The following is a 23,878-nucleotide window of genomic DNA, read 5'->3' as shown; positions in this document are numbered from 1 at the left end:
CCACACCCACCCCCCAGCCTCAGTTTCCCCATTGGCAAAATCTAGGGGCTGAACAGGTGCTCCATCATCTCTATAGTTCCCTTCAACCCTGATTTTCTTTCATCCGAATGAATAGATGATTCCCCATAATGAGATGCCACGGAGGGACCCCCATAGGAAACGTTCGAGAGGTCCGAGGGACCCCTGGCCGCGGCCTGGTCCAAGGGCGGGCGCCCCCTTCTGGCAGCCCAAAGCCTCGCCGGGAGAACGTGCAGGTCTGAGAAAAGGGGTGGGGGACCCCCGGGGGCGGGAGGGGGACCCGGCTCCAGGGAGCCTGAGAAAAAGTCAGGGGAGCTGGCTGTGCTGAGCGGAAGCACGGAGGAAGAGACAGCAAGCCCGGGTGAGACATACCTTAAAAAGCCTGTCGTGTAAAGTGTTAGCGGCACCCCCGTTCCCACCGCGCGCGCGCCCACGACAGACACTGGCACGTCCGTGTCCCGCCCCCACCACTCCGTGGCACCGGCTCGGTGCCCGTGCTGGCTGCCGGGGGCTTGTGCGGGGGGGGGGGGGGGGGGTTGCTGCGAGCGCCGGCCCTGCCTCCCTTCCCCTGGGCTCTGGGGGCGCTGTGACCCCGGGGCTGCCCCTCCCCCGGGGGCACACACGGAGAGCCCCAGGGCTTCTCTAGTGAGAGAGAGGGAAAGAAACTTCCTGTCCGGGGCCTTCAGTGCTGTGTCTGGTTTCCGCCTCAGAGCCGGGAGATGAAGTAGGGGCTGTTTTTTCCATTTGGGGCTCCCCCACCCCAACTACCATGAGCCAGCCTCAATGACCTTCCTGTTCTGGGCCCAAGCTCAGTCCTCTTGGCTTCAGAGAAAGGAGTTCAGGGGCCCAGATGAGAGGGGGGGCTCCTCGCAACCCCCCCCCCCCCCCCGCAGAAGTTCTGGAAGGCATAATTATCCCAACCCCACAGCCAGGGGCAGCTAGACTGCAAGGCGCTCGCTGGGCCTGGGGAGGGCATCTGGGTGAGGACCTGAAAGGCCCAGGGTAGGAGCGCAAGGGTATTCTGGAGGAGGGCGGCTGCCCTCCTGTGTGGGGCCCGGACGGGGAGAGGATGAGACTGTCCTACAGACAGAACTGCTGGGGCCTCCTGCCCCCAGGGGAGCCTCTCCTTCTAGGAACTGGAATCCGGGCCCAGTTGAAGAGCTGCAGGGAAGAGGAGCAGGGAGATGCCTTCGGGAAAGGGATCCAGAGTAATATCTATTGAGCACCTACTATATGCCAAGTCCTGCTCCAGGCACTTGATGTTCCCAGTAACCTACAGATTTTAGAACGGTTGGCTCTGTCTTGATTCAGTGAGAAAACGGGCTAGGAGAGGTTACAGAGGTCACACGGAAACACCTGGGAATCCAAGTCTTTTAGAATAAAGGTTCAGAGACCTGAGACTGAGGTGGGGAATGGGGGTACAGAGGCAGGTATCAAGAACAGAACCACAGTATTGAGAACTGCAGAAGGACCCTAGAAATCATCTCCAGCATCATTATTTTCCAGATAAGGAAGCTGAGCCTCAGAGACAAAGTTGCTATACCAGAGTCTTGCTGCAGTGGCCGTGTACCCCATTGCCCCCCAGGACATCTCTGCCTCACTCCATAGCAGCATGCAGCTCCCTTCCAGGGCAGGGGGAGACTGTGCCATGTAGGCCCCTCCTCTGTGAAGGGAGCTGTTCCTAGATGACCCCGTTTGTGTGCCTGAGACAGAGTCAATGGGCCAGAAACCGTGGCCCTGGCTTTCCAATCGTTCCTTCGGATTTGGGCCTCCGAACCTGCCCCAGTCCCTTCTCTGCTCTAGGCCATGCTCTGAGTCCTTGGGGCCAGCATGGTGCCTAGCACATGGTGGGCCGTCAGGTTCGATACGTGAACAGCTGAATGGTTGGAGGACCCCTGTCTTTGTGGCAGGGACCCCAGGCACAAGGTGGGGCCTCTGAGCCACTCCCGTAACTCTGCCGACAGTCCCTTTGTTCTTCCCTCTCCACAGGCAAAGAACAGAAGGAGACCAACATCGAATCCATGAAAATGGAGGCAAGTGTTTTGCTCAACCCCCAGGGGCTCTGTGGATCCTGATTCTAGAAGAAAGCCACCTCTCTGACCAACTGTGGCGAATGTGTGTGAGGGGATGCCTGAGGTGGTCCCGTCCCTTTCTTTACATGTCCCCGTGTAAGGAGGAAAGGAGATGGGTGTGGAGGTTAGAAGCCCCCCAACAAGGCAGCCAGCTGGTCCGCCTCTGCGACCAAGCACCTCCCCTCATGGTTCGCGTCCATGTGCCCCCCTCAGCCCGTGGCTCACTTCTCCAGCCCGAACAGGGCCTTGCCCAGCACTTGCAGGGTTGACATCTCTGGCCAGGAGTCAAAGCTCCTGTGTTCTGTTCGAGGTGAGTGCCTCCTCAGTTTCCCCTCAGGAGGAGCAAACCTTGCGGTGGGACCGTCAGTGCCCATCTTAATGCCAGTCTGTCTCTCTGTCGTCTCTCTGTCCAGGGCTCCCGGGGCCGGCTGCGGGGTGGCTTGGGCTGGGAGTCCAGCCTCCGCCAGCGGCCCATGCCGCGCCTCACCTTCCAGGCGGGGGACCCCTACTACATCAGCAAGCGCAAGCGGGACGAGTGGCTGGCACGCTGGAAAAGGGAGGTGAGGTGCCTTCTGGCCTGGGCCCCAGCCTGTCCCACAGAATTGGAAAAACCAGAAGTTAGCTTCAGCCGCCCTCTGGAGCTGTTGTCAGGCCCCGGCTGAGCCTCAGTTTCCCCATCAGGTTAACCTCTTGCACTTAAACAGGGAACCGCTCAACTCCTAGGCAGTGACTGGTTTCTTTTTTCGTTCAACAAAAGTTTATTGAGCACTTACCCTGTACCACGTAGCGTACTAGGCTCTGTGCCTATGTAATTCCCGGCCTCGTGGAGCGGACACTCTGATGGAGAAGATAGAACAAGACAGAAAAGTAAAGGAGGGGCTGAAATAGAGGATAACAGAGGCCTGCTTTAGGTGGGGGTGGTCAGGGGAGGCTTCTTGGAGGAGGCGGCATTTAAGTTAAGACCTGATGGAACAGGAGAGCTGGCTCCAATCTGGTCGCTCCGTGGTCCTTCAGTTCTCCACTGCCTCAGTGCCTCTTGCTGCTAAATCCCTCTACTAGCTAGCTTCCACCCCCCGACGCTTGCTGCTCACGACCCCCATGGAAGGTATCTGGTGAGGAGCTGGGTGGGGTAGAGTGTTCTAGGCGGAGGAAACACCACAAGCAAGACCCCGACTTGTTTGGCAAAATGAGTGACCAGTATGCCCAGTGTGAAACGAGTGAGGGAGAAAGTGGGGTCGGACAAGGCTGGGAGGTAGGCAGTGGTCCAACCATGTGGGGCTCTGCAGGTCTTGGCCAGAAGCTGGTATAACTCTGAGTACATGGAAGGTTTCTGTGCAGAGGAATGATTTGATGTGGATTAAAGGGGCAGCAATGGCGACAGGGCAGATTCAGGATGTATTCTGGGGATAGAATCAGTAGGGCTTGCTGATGGATGGGAGGGGTGAAGGAGGGGAGGAAATGGAAGGACCCAAGGACAACTCGGAGGGGTTTCACTTGAACACCCCGTGATGGTTGTGCCATGTCCTCAGATGGGGAAGGCAGGTGCGGAAGCGGGTTTGGGACTGGTGGGAATTGCCAGTTCGGTCTGAGAGGCCGAGGTGCCTGGAGCTTGGGGGGTAGGGAGGTCCACGCTGCAGACGCAGAGGTGGGAGAATGTCAAGAGCAGAAGCTGGTGTTCAAGTCCAGGGAAACTGATAAGCTCATCTAGGGACGGGGAGAGAGAAGAGGCCAAGTCCCAGGATCGCACCCACAGAAACCCCATTTATGGGCTGTGTAGAGAGGACTGCAGGCACTGACAGGCATGCCCATCGCCTCTGACAACCTGGAGGTAGCCGGTGACTTTTCTAAGAGAAGCTTCTTTGGGGGTGGAAGCCAGCCCATGGCAGGCTACAGCAGGGACAGGAGGTGAGGCCGTGGAGACTGAAAGACCAAGGAGCCAGCAGCCTATCAAGCCCCATGTGAGGGGCTGCTCTCCTTTCTGATCCTCAGAGACAAGGCGCTTGACCTCTGGCACCAGGAAGTGAGCGGCAATGTCGCTGAGTTGCCACCATCTGGGGCGTTTACCCCAGGCCTACAAAGGAAGGCGTTACATTGTGTGAGAGCTTGCTCTAGAAAAAGGTCAGAACAAGGTAGGGGTTTGGCTACTTGACTGTCTCCAGCTCCTCCGGGATCTAGGAAGGCAGAAATTTCTCTCCTGGAAGAGCCTGGAAAAGGAGCAGCCTGTTGCAGGTCCCGGAGAAGAGAGGCACTTGACCCTGAGCACAAAGTGTGGTCTTTAGGACAAAATTCAGGAACGGGGGCTGTTCTTGCCATCTGGTCAGTTGCCCACTAATCAGTCCCTGGCGGTCAGCAGCGGGGGGAGCTTTGCTTTTTCCTGCTCTCCCTGAGCCTGGGGGCCAGAAGCGTAGGCATAGTGACTTTTAGACCTGGAACATTTATAAATTCTGTGGTTCTCAAACTATGCCCCCCTGAAGAAGTAGTATGGGAGCCTACTCTCAGCTGCCATAGAAAAGGGGATCTTCTCTCAACTCGCAGAAAAAGTTAAGATAGTCGATGCATTTTATCGATGTTAAGATTTCTACTAAAATTTAAAAAGACTTTATCATGCACCTCTTGTAGTATACGCAGAAGTAGAGAAGAGTAGTGTGCTGAACGAAGCCCCACGTACCTTTCACCCAGCTTCAACAATCATCAAAAGCTTTTCTGGTAAACTTTAAGTGTTTGGCATCCGCTTCCCCAGCCCCAGCCAAGAAAGGTAATCAATGAGCATTATCAGAAAAACTTAAAAAGTTGATTTAATTGAAAGTGTTTGAGGTATATGTGACTTGAGATGTAGAGACCTGCCCCTGCCCCCAAAATATATTTTCTGGGGCGCCTGGCTGGCTCAGTCGTTCGAGCATGAGACTCTTGATCTCTGGGTCATGAGTTCAAGCCCCATGCTGGGTGTAGAGCTTACTTAAAAAAAAAAAAATATATATACTTTTTGCCAAACTGTTCCTTCCTTATTTATATTCTATGACTAAAGATGTCCAGAGAGAATTCTGTGACTGCCAGTACAGGTGTCAGAACTGCTGGTCCCCTCCCTCTCAGACTTGGGGGGCAGGGGCTGCACTTAGGCGCTGGCCACGGGCCCAGGCTCCATTCAGGCTTCCTGCTGCCCACCGAGGCCTGGCCCCCGTACCGTACCCACCCGCCTTGGGCTGGGCCAGCGGTCTAGAGGAGGGCTAGCTGCAGGCAACAGCAATGTTGGGGAGACACGGGTAGCTCTCAAGACTGCCAGGTTCCCTTCAGACTAAAGAGTAGCAACTGTCACCAGCAGAGTGGCTTACCTGAGGTAAAGAAACCCTTCCTCCTCTCGTAACCTCACCCCGTTCCCTGGCAGTCGACCCTTTCTTCTAACACCTCCTCCCTCGGCCTTCCTGACCTTGGCCCTGAAATTCTTTTTTTTTTTTTAGAGATTGACAGAGACACAGCGAGAGAGGGAACACAAGCAGGGGGAGTGGGAGAGGGAGAAACAGGTTTCCCGCGGAGCAGGGAGCCCGATGCGGGGCTCGATCCCAGGACCCTGGGATCGTGACCTGAGCCGAAGGCAGACGCTTAACGACTGAGCCACCCAGGCGCCCCTTGGCCCTGGAATTCTTCCCCGTTTCCTCCAACTGCATCTGCTCAGCCTCCTCCTCTGTCCCATGACAGTGGCATCTCCAGATCCCTGTCTGCCACTCTCGATCCCCTTACCGCTGATGTGCTCTCGTAGATCCTACTACCTGCCTTCCTCCCAAAAAGACACCTCCCCTCCCAGAAGCACGGTTCCAGCTGTTTCCTAGGCAGTGTCACTTGAAGGCCCAGCCAGCACGTCCTAACCTCAGAATGCAGCACCTGCTCTCTAAAACTTCCTCCAGGGCACTGTTACTGGGCAACCAGAACCCTCCATGTCCGAGCACTGGGGGTACTGGCGGTACCGGAAGCCTGGAGGATTCCTAGTTATCCCAAGATGGGATGAGGGTTCAGGGCACCTCAGGAAGAGCATCACCCCAAGGGGCTTAGATCTCAATTCTTCCCAGATCATCCATGCATCAGCAAGAGGTGGCTTTTGGCTTTTAAGGGATGAACTAGAATTTCGGGAAGAGGGCAGAAGGGCATTGAAGAAAGGTGTATGGCCTGTGCAGAGGTCCTGGGGCACAAGGCAGCATGGCCTTTTCAGCATCAGGAAGGGAAGTTGGTGGTGGGGCATGGGATGTGGGGCCTGAGGACTGTGTTCTCCTGTCTTGGGGTTTCCACCAGACCCCAGTCTGCACCTGCCCCTTCCCTGGTCCACGTGCCCCACCTGTGGGGCCTGCTTCCCTCAAAATACTCCGTCAGCTAAATTTCCTTTTGCCATGACACCCTTGCCAGTCCAGTTATTGAGTGAGGTTTACTTTTGACTTTTCCATCTGAGATTACCGACCTCCCCAGGCTTTCCTCCCCCAGAAAAAAATGTTTAAGAAGGTTTAGAATATCACAAAAGGAATGAAATTTAAAGTAACTAGGTGAGGAAAATGAGACTTTTGCTCCTTCCCTGGGGCTGAGGTGGGAACTCCGGCTGGAGGTGGGGAGGTGTTGTCTTCTGTCTGCCCGTCACGGATTCCCTTCACTTCCTTACTAATCTTTTTAAGGACTAAGCTCTGCTTGAATCATGACCAGGCCCTGCTCTACAACTACAGTGGCTCCCCATGGTCTCCCTCATGATGCCAGAAATCCTCCGGCTGTTTCTCAAGGCGTCAACTCTTGCTGTGACTTCATCCCACCCCGCTTCACTATCATTCTCTAAGAGAAAGGTCCTCTAAGAGGGACCAGTCCCCTCTATGTATTTGACTTCTTTCCTCCCTGCCTCTGTTCCCACTGGGCTTTCCTTGATCTGTTCTTCAGGAGTGAGTCCACGGAGGCTCTCTGGTTCACAGTGACCTCCTTCTTTGCACCCTGTAGCCCTTACTGTCAGTATTTTTGGATTTAGCACTCCGTGATATTTCATAGGGTATTTTTCACTATTTCTTACGTGTTAATTGTGTCTTCCCCCATCATGCCCAGTCAGATGTTGGGCAGGGGAGATAGGCTCAACAAATGGCTGTGGGTTGGCCATGCAGTTGACAGGTTGGTGAATGTGGGACACCTCCTCAGAGAGCTCAGGCCGGGGATTTCTGCCTTGAAGGCCCCAAGCCCTTGGCTTCCATACGGTTTTTTCCAGAGGTGCTGACAGGCGTACCTGGAGAACAGCACGGAGCCAGGGGACCTGTGTGGTTAGGTTTTCATGGATAAGGTGGGGCCCTGATTCTTGTCCACCCTGTGCTCCTGCTGTTTCTGCTGGGCCTCTGCTGTGCTTGAGCCCAGGAGAACCTGCCCCGCCCTGGCGGGCAGAGGGGCCCGGGCCGCGGCAGCAGGGAGGACAGGTGTAAGGCAATTCCTCCTTCCAGGGGAGGGCAGGGCCTAGGCTCCTCTTCCTGACAATTAACGGAACAGAAGGACCCAAGGACTCTGGGCTTAGGAAGGGCTTCTCACGTGTGTTACTTCCTTGGTTCTCGCCACTGTGAGGAAGAGGGGGTGAGGAGGGCTAGTTGGGCAGCTGGAACAGTCATCCAGCCAGAGGGGCTGTGGACTCCCCTCTGCTTATGGTTTCAGGACTCAGTTGCAGCTGGGGGATGTTGTGGCTCTGTTGATAGTGTCTTCCCCCTGGCCTGATTCTAAGTTCTGTCGAGGCAAGGATACCATGTCCTGCTGATCTAGGATCTGGTCTCTTTCCTGGCTCCCACTCTGAAGGGAGGGACTTGGGCATCCTTACACTTGCGGGATGCTTCGTACACATTCAGTAGTGATGATGACAAATAATCTGTGGCTCAAGGCTAGTCTCTTGTCCCCTTCCATCCCCCTCCTACATCAGGCAGCTCCCCCATCCCCTGCCTCCAGGCTGCCCTACAGGTAGCAAAACTTTCATATTCCTGAAGGGAAGGGTGCCTTTGGAGGCTAGTTCAAATGCCGCTTGGCGACTTACCAGAGGTGGGACCTTCAGCATCGCTTTTAATCTCACCGAGCTGAGGTCCCTCAGCTGTCGCTGGCCTTGGGCTATGGTGGGCGCTCGCAGGCGTGTCTCATGTCCCCGCAAGCAGCACTTGCCCTTGCTTGCTTTCTGCCTCTCCCCAACCCGAGCTTGGTAGATGCAGGCACTCTAGGCACCTCCGTCCCTAGGGCTGGCATTCAGAAGAAGCTGGGTAAAGGTGTGCTGAATGAATCAATAATTGTAATCTCAGAATTGTGTGGGTTGATAAAGTAATCCTTAATATCTAAAGCTCCTAGGGCAGGACTAGCATGTAACAGGAGCCGGATGATTTTTGAAATGATTCTAAATGACACAAGTATTACACAAATATGTTCTTGTAAAAAAACTCATCCCTCCCCCACGGTTTTAATTCCTCCAGCAGAGGTGCCTGATGTTGTTAGTTTGGCGCATATACGACGTGATTTTTTTCTATCCATCTCTGTGTGTATAAATGTATAATTTTGCTTCACAGTTGCTTTTGTTTTTCTTTTTTTTACGTAAATGGAACCACATTGTAGTTTCATTTTACAGCTCAGTTTTTCACTTAGGATAAGTATCAATAATCTAGCCATGTAATTACGGTTCTGTCCCACCGTATGGATTACCATGATTTTACTTAACCGTCCTGAGTGGGGAGCGTTCATGTTGGTTATAGTATTTTGCTGCATGAATACCTGCAGCAGTGAACATCCTTGGTCATGCCTCTTTGTGCATCTGTGTTTCTCTAAGACAGACACCCAGGAAGAGAAATGCTAGGTCGAAGGGAATGTGTATTTTGCTTCTTGTCAGATCTGCCAAATTGCCCTCCAAAAAGGGCAAGCGCCAGTTTATGCTCCCATAAACAGGGTATGAGAAGACTTCCACCTTTGCCAACATCAATGTTTTGCTAATCTAATGGGTGGGGAAAAAAACGGTATCTTGTTATGATTTTAATTGGCATTTCCCAGATACGAAGTGAGGCTGGACATCTTTTCATATGGTTATGGGCCATTTGTGCTGTGGCTTCTGTGAGGAGAGCAAATGTTGCTTCCTCTTGCTTTATAACCCTGCAGTCTCAACAAACTGTGCTTCCTGTCTGTCCTGGGAAGAACAGCCTGTGAATGTCCAGAGGGTCATCTCCTGCTGTGCTATATTCCATTTAATAAGCAGTCACCAAGCACCTACTGAGTAGGGGGCCATTGTGCTGGGGGCTTTGGGAATAAGATGAATTAGGTGTGATCCCCTGGGCTTTTAGTACAGGAGACATGAGAAATGGTGGCAATGCCAAATTATTAGCAAAGCATGTGGCTAGTAGTTTTAGGGTGTTCTGGCCAGTAGGCATTCCTCACTTACCCACCATATATAAATTAATGACAACCTGAACTTTTGCAGGATGGCCTCAAAAATAACATCTCCCTTCAAAGAGGTGAGGCCATTTGGGGCAGGCATGACAAGAATACTTTAGCAAAAGGCTGAGCACGTTTTTAAAGGTATGCCTGTGACAGCCTGTAATCAGAGTGACTTTCAGGGCTGGCCTTTAGGATGTGCTGTGAAATTGTCATCCTAGCGGCTCCCATGGTCTCCCAAGTGGGTGGGCTGTTTGCATACTGGAGGGTTCACTTCATCCCTGGGACACACAGAAGAGCTCTGAGAACAACCCCAACTTCTTAGGGATGAGAAAGCAAGCGATAGTAGTGGGCGGGGTCTAGCGGGGGTGGGGGGGGGTGCACCAACCCTGGAACCAGGCGAAAGGGGTCGGACTTGACTGAGCACCTATTTCGTGCCAGGCACTGTGCCAAGAGCATTCACTTGCACGCCAGAGCTAAGATGTGATCAAGTGAATTTGTGTATCGGGACCCACAAAATTGAGTCTGCTCCAGGGGCCCAGCCCAGGGCAGAAATCTAAAGCTCAGTCCCGCTGTGCTTATGGGAAACACCTATCCCCGTAACCTCACAGGCACCGATCACAGTTGTCCAGCTCAGCTTTCACGCCAGCTCACCTTACCCTAGAAATCAGGACCTGCCAGCCTTTTAAGGAAATTCCCGACGTCCTAGCCAATCGTGCCCTGCTTCCGAGTTGCCTCTCCAAATATTCCGTCAAGCTCGATCCTATCCAGAATCCCTCGGGAAGAGTGCTCCATTTCTTGTTAGGCTCTGTACTCCCCGAACCGTGGATTGTTCTCCCTTGAACAAAGGACATCACACTCATTACTAAATTGTATTATTTTTGTCATTTGACAGATATATTGTCTGCAATTACTATAAGAACTATTTTTATCCGTTTTACTCGTAGGAAACCAAGGTTTCCCCTAGATAAGGAGGTAAGAGCCACATGGATATGCTTGTAGAGCATTCCCAAGGGCAAAACTGATCTCAGGCTGCTTCTGTTTTGCACCCAAATGACTCACCTAGTTTGCAGTCTTGGCTTCTCCTCCAACTGAAGTATGGGGTTCAAAGAGGGATAGAGCTAGCTGGCCCAGCAGCCCCCAGCTGCCTCCACTCCCCACCTCCTGGGCCGCCCACGTGCATGCAGGCCACTCCCATCTTTCCAGGTTTGGGTCCTTTTCAGCCCTCGGTACTGGTCCCCTGCTCCGCTCCTTTGGTCCTTAGCCCTTCCTTCCCTTGAGTTGCTGTCTTCTCGTGCCTGTCCATTTGACATTGTGAGATTGGATGAAAACAATGTTGGAATGCGATTCAGGAGTCCTGCTTTCTGGACTCAGCCTCTGCCCTGATGCATTTGAGAAGGTCTTTCTCCTCTCTGCACTTTAGCTTCCTTATTTTGTAACGTGACGGAAATAGATGTAGCTGATCCCAGACATTCTAAAATTTTATAATTTGGGGGGAGGAGGGCTGCAGTCATGCTCCGTAACGCCTTTGTCTCCTATACTACCTTGTACATGAATTCCAAATTAAATATTGGAGTGCATTCTCAGACCTTACATACATGCCTCTTCAAGAATCGCACACGTAAAGTATCCTGATAAGGATTCTTATAAAGACTTCCGTAACATTTACGTGTTTGGTGCTAGAGTCTAGCTTTCCTTTCCTCTTCACTACTATTCCTCTTTCCTCCTCTGCTGTTATATACCCGGATCAGAAATGTTGACCGTGGTGCTCGTCTTCAGACACGAGGCCCAGGCTGGGGAGGGGCCAAAAAGGCCATGTTGCAAACCGGGCCCTCCTCTCTGCAGCAGTTGACATTCAGTGTCTTCCTGGGGCATTTCCTCAGCTCGGGAATTCACGTTCCAGCTTCTGGCTTTGGTGGCCATCTACTTAGATCTGCCCCTTATTGTTAGTTTTCTTTTCATGAATCACATAATCATTCATTCATTATTTTAACGACTTGTCGAACCTTAACTGAGCAAGGTTCAGTTAAGGCGTGCTCAGGCTTTAAGATAACACCACATCTACTGCATGTCAGCATTTTCTAGACAGTAGTAAGGAAACAAATGCGAAGGAAAGCCGGAATCCCACCCTGGGATTCCCCTTCCCCCCAGAGAGGTAGGCAGGTAAGGGAGTACCTCATATGCTGTAACCCAGTAGGACCATTTTAGAAAAATGAGCAAAGGGGCCATGGGAGCGACTAACTAGCCCTGCCTGAGGACCTTGGGGCCGGCTTGCCAAAGAGAAGAGACAGCCTGCAGGCCTTCCACGGGAACCAGGAGTCTCCCTGGCAGGGATGGTGGGGGAAGGGCCTTGAGGGAGGATCCTAAGGTAGGTGCCGAGAAATCTCTGGGAGTTTGGAGTCTAGAGCACCTCAAGATAGCTTGCGTCGTTAGTTCAACTTTGAGAAGAATTCTCGTAGCACTTTCTATGAGGCAAAGGAGAAGATATAATGGTGATGTTCTCTCTGCTTTGCTTTAAAGACCAGACCATTTGTCCAGGAGGCCCCAGGGATGTTCAAGCACGGGGAGGTCGGCTGAACTGTGTGACTCTAATAAGGAGCCAGTACACTAGACAAGGGAGTTAATGGGCTTGAATTCAGTTATTACTGAACACACAGCACTGTGCTGGTGCTGGAGGAGTTGCACATCTCAGAGGCGCATGTGGCTGGTGGAAGAGGCTGGAATGTTCACCGTGAACCTTGGCGTCAGGTAGAGCGTGGGGCTTGTTCTGTGCTTCTGGCACCAAGAGTCTGGTGAGCTACAAAGGAGGGTGAGAGCACTTCCTGGTGGAGGCATCCTTTGAGAATTCTAGTAGGGATACACAAGGAAGGTATTTCAGGGAAAGAATCACTGAGGGCAAAGAGAAGGAGGCATGAAGCTTCTGGGTTATTTAGAGAACAGCAAGAGATCTGGTAACTAGGGTGTGAGAGTCAGGGAGGAAGCATAAGAAGAGATAAGACTACAAAGGAAGATGGTCAGATCGGCAAAGGCCTTCCTGTCACGGTGAGAAACTTAGGCTTCATTGTGCAGGGGAGAGCAGGAATGTGAGAAAAGTGAACGCGGATTTTAGGAAGATAGCCCTGGCAGCATTGCAAGGGAGTCCAGAGTGGAAAAGTTGAGAAGGAAGATGAGTTAGGAGGGCCTTCCACTTGGCTTTGACTGAGGGTCCAGGTAACAGGAGGCAGACATGATAGAATTGTCTCCAGTTGGAGGTCAGGGAGAAACCTGCTTCCTAGCCGGGGGCTGGGGGTGATGGTCATTAACTGAGCTAGAGAATCCTGGAGGAAGAGCATGTTTGGGACCGGAAGGTGCTGTGGGGCTCTTCATTTCCTTAAGGGTGTATTCTGATCAGCAGGAGCTTTTAATTTTAATAAGGTCCAGTTTATCCATTTTGTTTTACTTTTATTAGTTCGTGTGCGTATCTCTAAGAATTCTCTGCCTACCCCAAGGTCAGGAAAATACTCTCTTGGGAGGGGCTGGACCTTTGAGTTAGGCATTAGACAAGCTGCTTTTGAGAAGCCAGCAGGGTGGCTGTGCACGGGGAGAGGGAGAGGTGTAGCAGGCAGCTCAAAAGGTGGGTTGGGAACAGAGTCACGGTTGTGGAGGGCAAGTGCATGCTGCAGGGCGGGGAGGGAAGGGCCCAGAGCATGGAGAGCAGCCCGCACTGACAGGACCCAGATAGGGAAGGGCAGGGACAGGGAGCTTCTGGGAGCAGCTGGTGCCCGGAACTGCGAGGATGTCCGGGGCCTGAAGGAGTTCTGGAACCCATTAGAGGACCATTCAAGCCCCCCTTTTTCGCCAATCTGTGGAGCCCTTCCTTTTTTTTTTTTTAAAGATTTTATTTATTTGAGAGAGAGAGAATGAGAGATAGAGAGCACGAGAGGGAAGAGGGTCAGAGGGAGAAGCAGACTCCCTGCTGAGCAGGGAGCCCGATGTGGGACTCGATCCCAGGACTCCAGGATCATGACCTGAGCCGAAGGCAGTCGCTTAATCCACTGAGCCACCCAGGCGCCCATGTGGAGCCCTTTCTAATATCCGTGTAGTGTCTGGCCATCCTGGCCTTCCACCTCTCCGTTTATACTCTTCCCATGGCCACCAGGTCGTGTGTGTGTGTGTGTGTGTGTGTGTGTGTGTGTGTGTGTGTGTGTGTGTGTGTGTGTGTGTGTGTGTGTGTGTGTGTGTGTGTGTGTGTGTGTGTGTGTGTGTGTGTGTGTGTGTGTGTGTGTGTGTGTGTGTGTGTGTGGCGCGTATACTCTCCCATGGCCACCAAGTCGTGTGTGTGTGTGTGTGTGTGTGTGTGTGTGTGTGTGTGTGTGTGTGTGTCGTAATTTTCCCAGTTTTCGGACTTGCCATTTTTTAATTACAACTCTTTGCAGATACCTTATGACTCTTCCCCTATTCCTCTTTAGTCAGTAGAGGGTGGGCAGTATAAATATTTTAATTTTTCATTTCCAACTCAGATGGGTTGAACAAAAATAGGAATGAAACAGCTCAGTCTCCTGTGTATTTGCATCTAGATGCTGTTTAAAGGGCAACTTTGTGGGGTAAACAAAAAACAAAAATTGAGTTGGACTTGCTTTATATGTAACAAAAATTGATCAGAATTCAGTGTGTTTTGAAGTTGGCGAGTTGCTGTAATAATACTGAATCGGAATCACCTGTGCAGTGCATTCAAAAGGCACATTCCCAGGCCCCTTTTAGAACCTATGGAGGCAGAATCTTTAGGGCCGTTCCTTAGAAAGCTGATTTTCTAGCCAGCTCCCCAGATGATTCTGTGGCTTACAGAAGTTTGAGAACCACCAAGCTTTGGATGATTCCAAGTAGTGCCCGCTTCGGCAGCACATATACTAAAATTGGATGATTCTAAGTAAACTAAACTCGGCAGAGAAGTGATTCCCCGAAAGATGCATTTACTGTAGCACCCACATTGTGGGGGGGGGGGGTCTCTGTGCACATTAGGATCACTTGGGAGTTTTGTTTTGTTTTAACCACCATGGCCTGGGCCCCTCCTCTGGATTCATTCATTACATTTAGAATTTAGTTATGAGCCCTGGCCCACAGAGTTGCTGAAGCTCTCCAGGTGATTCCAATGTACAGCCCAGGGTGAGACTCTGATCTGGGACCACTGAGCTGGGAAAGAAGTGTGGCCTCTAAGCAGGCAGAGCTAGGGAACTGTTTCCAAACATGGGTGGGGGAGAGAAGACCGGAAAGGACTTGGTACAGGAATTCAAATTTTCCCTTTGGGATGGAGATGGTAGGCGTTCCTGCTGTTTTCAGCAATAGTTTACCGCAATGCTGGTCGGCCGGGCTCCTCCTGGGGCTTCTCTTAGGACTCTGAAACTTGAGAGGGTCTGCATGCCTGAATCTGAATGGTGGTCCCCGAGGCCCCTCCCTTTGACCCCCAGGCCTGGAGCAGGGGTGGGGGGAGGGTAAGGGAGGGGAGGGGAGAGCAGCCCAAGCAGTTTGGGTTTACCAGGTTCCTTTTGACCCATACCCCCCAGGTATGAAATTCACACTTCTCTCTAGGATCAGGTTTCTAAAGCAAAGTGACAACATCGACAAGTCCTCAGGCCAACTTGTCATAGCGTTCTTTCCACCTCTCCAATGCTACGCCCCCCCCCCCCCTGACTTCCTTCCGTCCTCCCTGCAACATTCAGCAGATATTCGTGGTCCCATCAGACTGATTAGGGAACCAAGATCCAGAGAAGCTAGGCATTTACTGAAGGTCCTGGCATCCGCTGTGATCCGCTGCTCAGTCCGAGACCTCATATCCCGCTCCTTGTGCGGACGTGGTGAGGTATGGGGACCAGCCACACGGCCACCCACACCCCTGCTCTCGGCCCAGACCCTGTCCTCTACTCACTGGCGGAGCCCTGCACACCCAGCAGCTCTGGGCCAGGGGATGAAAGTGATCCAGAGGGGAGAGTTGGCTTTGCGGGGAAGCCTTCCCCTTACGGAGCAGACCTGGAGCTGGAGGGAAGGAGAAGGCAGATGGGGACAGTGAGGAAGGAGGTATCAGCTGCAGCTCCGGGAGCCTCAGGGATGCTCTGGTGAACTGGGGCTTCCAGGCACATGGCTTTAGGGAACGTGCAGCAGTGACTGAAGAGAATGACAGGGACTGGAGAGGAGTGAAGGCTGTGGCGGGGGGTGGGGTGGGGTGGGGGGGGTGGCGGGGAGAGAAGAGGCGAGGGGTCAGCCAGGGGCTGCCACCCTGACCCTTTCTGTGGCTCTCTGGGTCCGAAGAATGCATGTGAGTGATCGGAGTGTGTGGATTGTGCGGCAGGTGCCCCGGGGCACCTCCTGCCTCACAGCTAGGCAGACGCTGTGCTTGCGCCTCGCACCCCTGCCCTCCATCTGCTGGGGAGCCGATGCAACTGCAGACACCCCCAAAGATGGGGCCACTCCTGTCTGAAAAACATGGGAGGTCGTGCCCACTCCTCGTTCACCCTCTGCCATGCTCCCACTGCTGCCCTTACTGATCTCGGTCCCCTCCGATTGCCTTCAGCACATGGAGGCAGCATCCCTACCACATAATTTACCATCTAATTGCATGCTGTCTTGGATGAGGGCTGTGGTTCCATGTGCGGTGGGTCTTGGGCACACAATTAGGCTGTGAGTAACAGAAGGGTGGAGGCCCGTCTCCCCCACCTCCACAGTGTCCTCCCCTGGCCCAGCTACTGCAGGTGCTCGGGAGGGCCGTGCTCCCAGATTCTGGGGTCCGGCTGTGTTTCAGACAGGCTCAGGTGTTGGTTCCAGAGCACAGCACGGCCCCCCTGTGGGTTCTTAGACTGGCAGGGGGATGGGGTGCCCCTGGCCCCCAGCGTTTGCCTGAAGGCTGCACCTCTCCTGGGCCCAAGTTTGGGAGGATGGCACAGAGCCCAACCAGGCCAGCACAGTGCAGGTTGCCATGGTGACCCTTTTGGTTTCCTTTCCGAAGGAGGATAGTTTCTTTCAGCCCAGATCATCTGCCTGGGCTGCCACCATTCTCTGCACTCTGGGAACCAGGCTGCCCAGCCCCATTACCTCTGCTTTGTGCCACAGGGGATGGCTTGTCGAGAGAAAAGCTCGGTTCTAAATCACAATCCAGTATCAGCCGGTAGCGTGTTCTGGCTTGAAGGGGAGGAGGAGGGAAAGGCCCTGGCGATGCGGCCTCCGCTCAGACACGGGCACTGGGGGAGCTTACCTCTGTATCTCCGTCTACCTCCAGACCTCTACCCCCTCCTCTCCCCAGACCACTTCCTCTTCAGTTAGTGGCTCTGACCCTTTGGGTGGGCTCAGTTCATGCAGGGTTTCAGTTTCCTCATTTGTAACAAGGACAGCCGGGGCCTTTAGTGGTTTCCACACCTGGCAAGAATCAGAATTACCTAGGGAGGTTTCTGAATAGATTCCTGGGCCCTGCTCCAAGCCTGCTCATCTCCATAGGAGGGCCCAAGAATCTGTATTTTTAAAAACCTCCTTGGGTGATCCTAATACAATTAAACCCAACCGACTTTGGGATTCTCCTGGCAAGATGATCTGTGGGGCCCTTGCGGGAAGAAAGGGAAGCTCTGCCCTGTGCTGAGGACTGACTGGCCTTTCGGGGTTCTCAGGAGCTTCTGAAGAGCTTCTTGCAGGTTACTCTGGTCAGGAAGCGGGTGTTTCCTGGTCATGCTGGCTAAGCCAAGACGAGGCCCCCACCTTTCCCCCACAGGAGAAGCCCGGAGAGAGAGAGAATGACAGGAAGGGGGGGGGATGTTGCCATAACAACCAGCTCTAGGCAGAGGCCTCCCTTCCAGGGGCTGGTACTTCACCCCAGTAATGGTGGTTTCCATGGAGATGGGTTACTGAGGGACAGGGGGAACATTTGCCCCACTTAGAGCATTAGTCAGGAGCTGCCAGAAGGCAGAACATCTCTAGGTGGGAGCCTTGGACCCCTGTCAACTTCAAGCCACACTGCCCCCCCCCCCAACTATGGCCTCTGCTCTCCAGGTGCAGGTCTGACACTCTCCTGCTTAGTTGCTCTCTCTGCGATTGGTCTCCCTAGCAACAAGTCCTGCCAACTCCTTGCTGTTGGCTCCGTGGCTATTTTTAGCTTCACCGCCAGCAACCCAGTCCTGGTCATTTGCTTGCAACCTCCATGTGGATTGCAGGGGAACAGGCAAAGATTCCTGGCCTCTTTGGGGGGCCCTAGGCCTGTACCTCTTAGCACCTATTAGAAATTTGCTCTGGAAAGTATCTGTCCCCCACTGGGAACTTGGGCAGTGGAGTCTGGAAGAGGCTCCCAAGACAGTGTTGAATTCAGTTCAGCCAACACTGCTTAAATCCTCTCCAATGTGTAAGGAGCGCTAGTCCTCACTGCTTCCATAGGAAGCTGAATAAGGTCCAGGCCCTGCCCTCTAGGAATTTTTAATCTTGTGGAGGAGAAAGATGAGTACACAATGGCCTTAGTGGGCAAACAAATTTGGGCAGGTGCTGAAAGAAGATTACAAGGTGCAATGGGAGTAAGGTGGAGGAGGGGCAGGGTAATTTTTCAGTGAGGGGAAGGTAAGGGGAGGGGCCAGAGCAGCGCTGTCCCCACAGAACTTTCCGCAGCGATAAAAATGTTTTAAAATCTGTGCCGTCCAGGACAGTAGCCCCAGCCACGTGTGGCTCTTGGACACTTGGAAGGTGGGCCAGTGCAACTGAGGAATTGAACTTTTCGTTTTATTTAATTTTAATTAATTGAAATAGCACATGCAGTGAGTGGCGACCCTGTTGGACAGTTCGGGTCTAAAGAAACTTCCCTGGTGGAGGTAACTGGTGGACTGGGCCTGGGAGGACAGGTAGGATTTGGGCTGGTGGGAGTGGAAGGGGAGGAGCGAGGAACAGCATGAGCGAAGGCACAGAGGCAGGGAAAAGAGCATATTTTGGGAATAGCAAGTGGGTGGGCAGAGCGTGAGCTGGGTGATGTGAGCGCGATCCAGATTGTGGGGGCCTTGAATGCCACGCACGGTGTTGACTGTAACCAGCAGGTCGTCAGAGTCTCCCGCACGTCACAGAGGCTTTTGAGCTTGTAGGTAAGAGAAGGGCAGGATCAGAATAGACACCCATTTTGATCTCATGGCCTTTTGTCTGGATAAAGCCTCCCTGGCCTTGGGATGGCTGGGAATGCCCGTGTGGCAAAAAAAATACGAGGCGCCTCCTCGATAACGTGGCTTTGCAGGTGGCTTCATAGGGATCACGGCTTCTCTGGTTTTGAGTAAAGGGACTCCAGTGGTTAAATATACTGTTTCATGGAAGCCACATAACCTCCCCCCTCATTCCAGCACTGGATTTCATGTCAAAGCAGACCACAGAACACCCAGCCCAGCTGACATGGCATTCCCACCTTGACGTGTGGGAATTCCTGCTTGGGGGGGGGCGGCTCTCAGTTCTGTGAGCTGGAAAGTCAGATTAACCGCACTTACTGCGATCGTGTTCTTCAGAAACACAGGAGCACGACATATACCAGAACGTTAAATTTACCAATTTCTAACAGGACGTGTCCTCCTTGCCACACAGATCCTCCTGCTTGTCCTGCTGCCTTTGGCAACTTAGCAGTATCAGAGTCACTGGAAAATGTCATTAAGATTAGAAGTTTGCTTGATGAATCCAGGATCAGGGTGAAGAGTCAGGTGTCCTGAAAAGAGGTAATTCATCAGGCCTGCTCTCTGCCTGTCAAACAGGAAGTGTGCCCTCTCTTTCAGGTCACCCTCTCTTTGAGGCCATCCTGGATACTTCCTCTCCAACACTTCTTTTAGGCTCTTGACATCCACCAGATCTTTTCATCCAGGAGTTCCCCCTTTCAGCAAACTGTTACCATGTTGCCAAGACCCTGCCTGGTTTTGCATGACCCTCCTACTTCAGGCTGACTATCACAAAGACGCATCTGGGGGCACCTGGCTGGCCTGGTTGGAATTGATCACAGGGTCGTGAGTTCAAGCCCCACGTTGGGTGTAGAGATTACTTAAATAAATAAACTTAGAAAAAAGATCTATCTCAGGAACCAGCCCCAAAGGGTTACTTTGGAAGGTCGAGGACATAGATGACCTGAGGATCCTTGAAGCCTGCCTTATTTTGTTCCTGACCTTTTGCTAAAGTCACCTCTTGTAACTCTGAGGTCTCTTCTGTTTTGGGGCCTGTCTCTGCCCACTGAGCGTGAAGAAGACACGAATCTCTGAGTGACTCATGCATCGTACAGAAGAGGGGGAACCCTTCCTGTCCACATAGCTACAGGAGAGGGACGGTGTCCAAGGTTGGCGAGGGGACAACCTTGAGTTTGGGCTTTCTTTTGCTTAAGCTGGGAGCTGCGTGTAAGACAGAAGATTTGAGCTTAATTTTAAAGGATGAGAATAAGGAAGTTTGGCAGCTGGAGGGAAAGGCTAGTTTATAAGTGCGGCAAGAGAAAGTGAAACTGATGATGGCCCTGGTCCATTCTGACACCTTGAGTCCTGGCTGCGTGCATAGGCATCGTTACTTACTGTCTGAAGAAGTCCCAAGACCAAAGAGCTGTAGAGTTTAAGGTGGTAGAGTTTAAGGTGTTATAGCCAGGTAGTAATGGAAAAGGAGATGTCAGAGAGGAGACATAGTATCTTTAAAAAGAGCCAGCCAAGCCAGATCAGAAACTTCATTTTGAGAAGAGGCTGGGGGTGGGGGGGGGTGGGGAGTGTGCGGGGGAGGTCTACAGTGGCCTTGTTTACCAGCCCTGGATGCTGAGCAGACATCAGGGAGAGAAGGAGCAAAGCAAGTCCTATTGCATTCCTTAAAGGAGAGCAGATGGAGAGGTACAAATTCAGGGCTTCCCGTCTCTGCTTGGGGCTCTCCTGACAAATTGTACCAGACACCTTAATAGGGTTGAAAGATGGGTTGGAGCAGAAGAGCCTGTGTTTTGCAGAACGCCTCCTTCTCCTGGCTGTATGGATTCTGGGCCTCCATTGGGGTTGGGAGAGGAAAGTTTGAACTCCCCAAGTATTATCTGGAGAAAGCCCTCTCTCTGATTTGGCGTCCTCCTCTCTCTTCAGGGCTTGCTTGCTCTGATGGCCCTCAGAAGGATGCTGAGCCCCAGGAGGGAAGGTGGGCTGTCCTTCACAGCACATCTCTTGACCTCATTCTCCGGGCATGGGTTCCAGCTGGTATGTTTCCAGCTGACTGTGGCTGGAAGCCAGGCACCTGGGGCATTATCTCTTTAAGAGATGCTGGTATTCCAGGGCCTGGGAGGGCAGATGTTATCACTTCTGTTTTGCAAATGAGAAAACAGACCTCTTGGGGTTAAAGTGACTCGTTCAAGGTCATGGTGGTGGAACCAGAACCCAAGTCCAGCTCTTCCAACAAGTGCTGCTGGCTAAACAGCCCTCTGCTGCCAAGAGTGATGGCCTTCAGTTCCTCTGCTCTTCCTTCCAATTCATCTTGCTAACTGTCTATGGCCATACCAGCCTGAAGGCAACGGAGCTCGGCTGATCGCATCTTGCAAACTGAAACCAGGTTGATCTTTCCAAAATACCCATTCATCTGGTCTTCTCAGAAAGTCTGCCGTTATCCTTCGCTGCTATAGGATGTATCCATTGACCTCTTTCTCTGCACCCTTTAGCCTTAGTCGTATTGGGAGGTGGCAGGTGGAGGCGGGCAAGACTGTACTCCCATTCCAGCCTTACGTCGCTTTATTTCCTTCCTGTCTGACCTCATTCCAAATTTGATTCATCTCTGCTCCGCACTGCCCTCCTTAACCTCATTTATCATTCCTACTAGCCGTTTGTTTTTTGTTGGTTTTGAAGCCAACCAGGTCGGTGGGGCTTGGTATTTGTGGTATAGTTATCTATACAGATGTTTTTCAGTGACTTTTTCCTACCTCTCCAGGTCTAGTTGAACCTGTCAACTCATTGAAGGCAGGGCCAAGAGGGTCTGCTGCTTCTTTATTTGATGTGGGTGGAGACTGTGTGTGTGTGTGTGTGTGTGTGTGTGTGTGTGTGTGTGTGTGTCCGTGGGGGGGAGGGGCCTCTGCTAGGGAGGAGGGAGCTTGAATCGGTTGAGGCTGCACCTGGGGGCTGCACCTGGAGGCTCCAGGAGATGAATGAAGTCTCCTTGAGCTGCAGATGGTTGTGTCCAGGAGAAATTGCAGAACTTTTAGAGTGTGCCCTCCCCACCACCACCTTGCACAGAGGAAAATGGGACGTTCAGCGCAGATCCTGAGTGACCTAGGGGACCCAGGGACTTGGCCAGGAAGAGGTTTTTCAAAGCCTGAATTCAAGCCACGCTTTTAAGGGACCCCTCTCTATCCACCTGTAGCATGAAGAGGAGAACCCTCTCCCCAGCAGTTCTTGCTCTGGAGCGCTCCCAATTTCCGCAGGCGCCTTCTGTCCGCCTCTGTGTGCTTTGAGTTTTCCCTACAGCTTCCTGGGCCTCTACGCTCATCTGTAAGCTTTTTCTTGTTTTCTTTTCTTTTCTTTTTTTTTTTTTTTTTTTTTTTGGTTGTGCTGCCGAGAGACTGACTTTTAACAACTTTCTCCTGGCTCTCCCAGGCTGTCCGCAACCTCCTCTCTTCTTTTGCCGGCGCTCCTGGCTCTCTCCGCGCTCCCGGCTTACCTCCGCCGCTGCAGAGCAGCCCCTTCCCTCCCGGTTCCCTTCCCTGCCTCCGCGGGCTCCCCGCCTCGCCCCCACGGCGCCCCTCGGAGCTCTGGCAGAGTCGGGGGGAGAGGGGGCGGGAGGGCCAGCCCGGAGGAGGGGGCGGCGCCGCCTCCAGCCCGGCCTGGGCGGGGTCCTGGGAACGGGCGGAGGCCCAGCCGCGCCCCCAGGCCCCAGCGGCGGCCCGCGCCCCTCGGACGGGAGGAGAGGGGCTGGCCCACTGCCAGCGTCTGAGAGCCGGCCCCCTCCCCCGGCCCGCTTGCAGCCAACCAGGCACTCCAGCGGGGCCCACGTGACCTGGAGTTCTAGACAAAGAAAATGTTCAAGCCCTCCCCCCCACCTCCCCCCTCCCCCTCTCTCTGGCCCCCTCCGCCCCCAGCCCCATCGCCCCCTTCCCCTCCCCCCAGACGGGCAGCTACTTACAGAGCTTCAGGGCCGGGGCTCACACCTGAGCCGGACCACAGAGGGGCTGCACCTGGCCTTATGGGTAGGTTCCTGGACGGAGCCCTGGGGAGACTGGGGGCGGGGAGGCGGCAGGGGCCGGTGGGAGGATCTCTGGGCCGCTGCAGCCCTCTGGATTTGAGAAGAGTCAAAGTATTCCTCCCTGGCCCGCAGGAGCTGGTTGCTCTGCCTGGCCCGAGTCCTGGAGATGCTGAGTTAGTGCTGTCCCACCCCCTCCCTCCTCAGGAGCCCCAAGCCCCGCTCCTCCCAGCGCTCAGGTGGGACCTGGCGGTGCAGAGGCCAGAAGAGCAGCCCCAGCGTGTGAGCCTGGGGCAGTAGTCAATGAAGGCTGGGGGGCAGGCCCTGGCCCAGGGGGAGCTGGGAGACCAGGAGTTGGGCTGCAAGGAGCGCCCCTGCTGAGCTGGCCGGCTGATGGGCTGTTGGCATTTCCTTGCGGACCTGTGCTCCTGGCTGGTGGACCATGCTGTCCTCGGGCCATGCCCACCTTGCGGCCTCTTGGGAGGGACAGTTCCTCTCGTGCGTGTCCCTGGGAGCCAGCAGCGGGCAGGCCCGCAGAGAGAAGTGGTGCTGGGTGGGAGGGAGCAGTGTGACCCTGACAGGGGCTGTGGCACATCAGCGGGGGCCGTGGGGGGTGGGGGCAGCCTGACGACGCCGGCCTGTGATGGGAGAGGTGCCTGGGACAGCCTGGGATCCACTGCACCAGCGGGGAGTCCGCATGGGCGCCCAGACCTCTGACCTTTGGAACGGGAAGCAGCCTGCGTCGCAGAGGAAGGCGGAGGCGGGACAGCTGCCCAGGAAGATGGGACTGGTCGGGGAGGCCTTGCCTCTACTCGAGTGGAGTTACCAGTGGCTTTCCAGGCTGGACAAACTCCAGATGAAGTGGCTTCCTTGAGCCACGGTAGTGGGGGCTGGGGTGGTGTCTCCCTGGGCCTGCCCCATCTCTGGGCCGCTCTGGCGTAGGACCTCAAGAACTGGGGGTAGGAGCCTTTAGCCCAAATGCCAAAGCCCTGAGTTAACCCTTCTTTCTCCCATTGTTTGCCTGGGGAGGAGGGTCGGAGTGAGCGTGGAAAAAAGGCATTCCCACACTGCCCTAGGCAGACTATTCTAATGAGGCCCCTCCCCCACCCAGCCACCATCTCTGCCACTTCTTCCCCTTTCCTCCTGCCTCCCGCTGCTAACCCACCCCCTTCCTCCTTCCCCCACCCCTGCTGGCCTCGTCCCGACGGAGGCCCCCTTCTTCCTCCTCCTCCGCCTGCCAAAACCCTGCTGGGTGCGTGTTC

At 53.8% G+C, this 23,878-nt stretch overlaps 1 protein-coding gene across 9 annotated transcripts in view; it reads left to right on the top strand.

Moving 5' to 3' along the window:
• The window catches only part of DNMT3A (DNA methyltransferase 3 alpha), a 102,229-nt gene that overhangs the window by 57,042 nt on the left and 21,309 nt on the right, over window positions 1–23,878 (top strand). For 7 of the 9 annotated variants that reach the window (XR_004820239.1, XR_004820240.1, XM_035728771.1 and 4 more), the window contains exons 5-6: window positions 2,008–2,051; window positions 2,504–2,650. The exons of 1 other annotated variant lie outside the window; for it this stretch is intronic. Coding sequence is in view for 6 of the 8 variants with exons in the window: in XM_035728771.1 (XP_035584664.1) it covers window positions 2,008–2,051; window positions 2,504–2,650 (191 nt within the window). In the remaining 2 variants the exon portion in view is untranslated. Of the gene's footprint in view, window positions 1–2,007; window positions 2,052–2,342; window positions 2,401–2,503; window positions 2,651–23,878 lie in introns of those variants that run through there. One more of the 9 variants, XM_035728774.1, reaches the window with a different exon arrangement.

The sequence above is a fragment of the Zalophus californianus genome, chromosome 8 (assembly GCF_009762305.2).
Source record: "Zalophus californianus isolate mZalCal1 chromosome 8, mZalCal1.pri.v2, whole genome shotgun sequence".
NCBI classification, from domain to species: Eukaryota; Metazoa; Chordata; class Mammalia; order Carnivora; family Otariidae; genus Zalophus; species Zalophus californianus.
The sequence above is the reverse complement of the archived record's forward strand: the minus strand, read 5'-3'. Positions and strand labels throughout refer to the sequence as shown.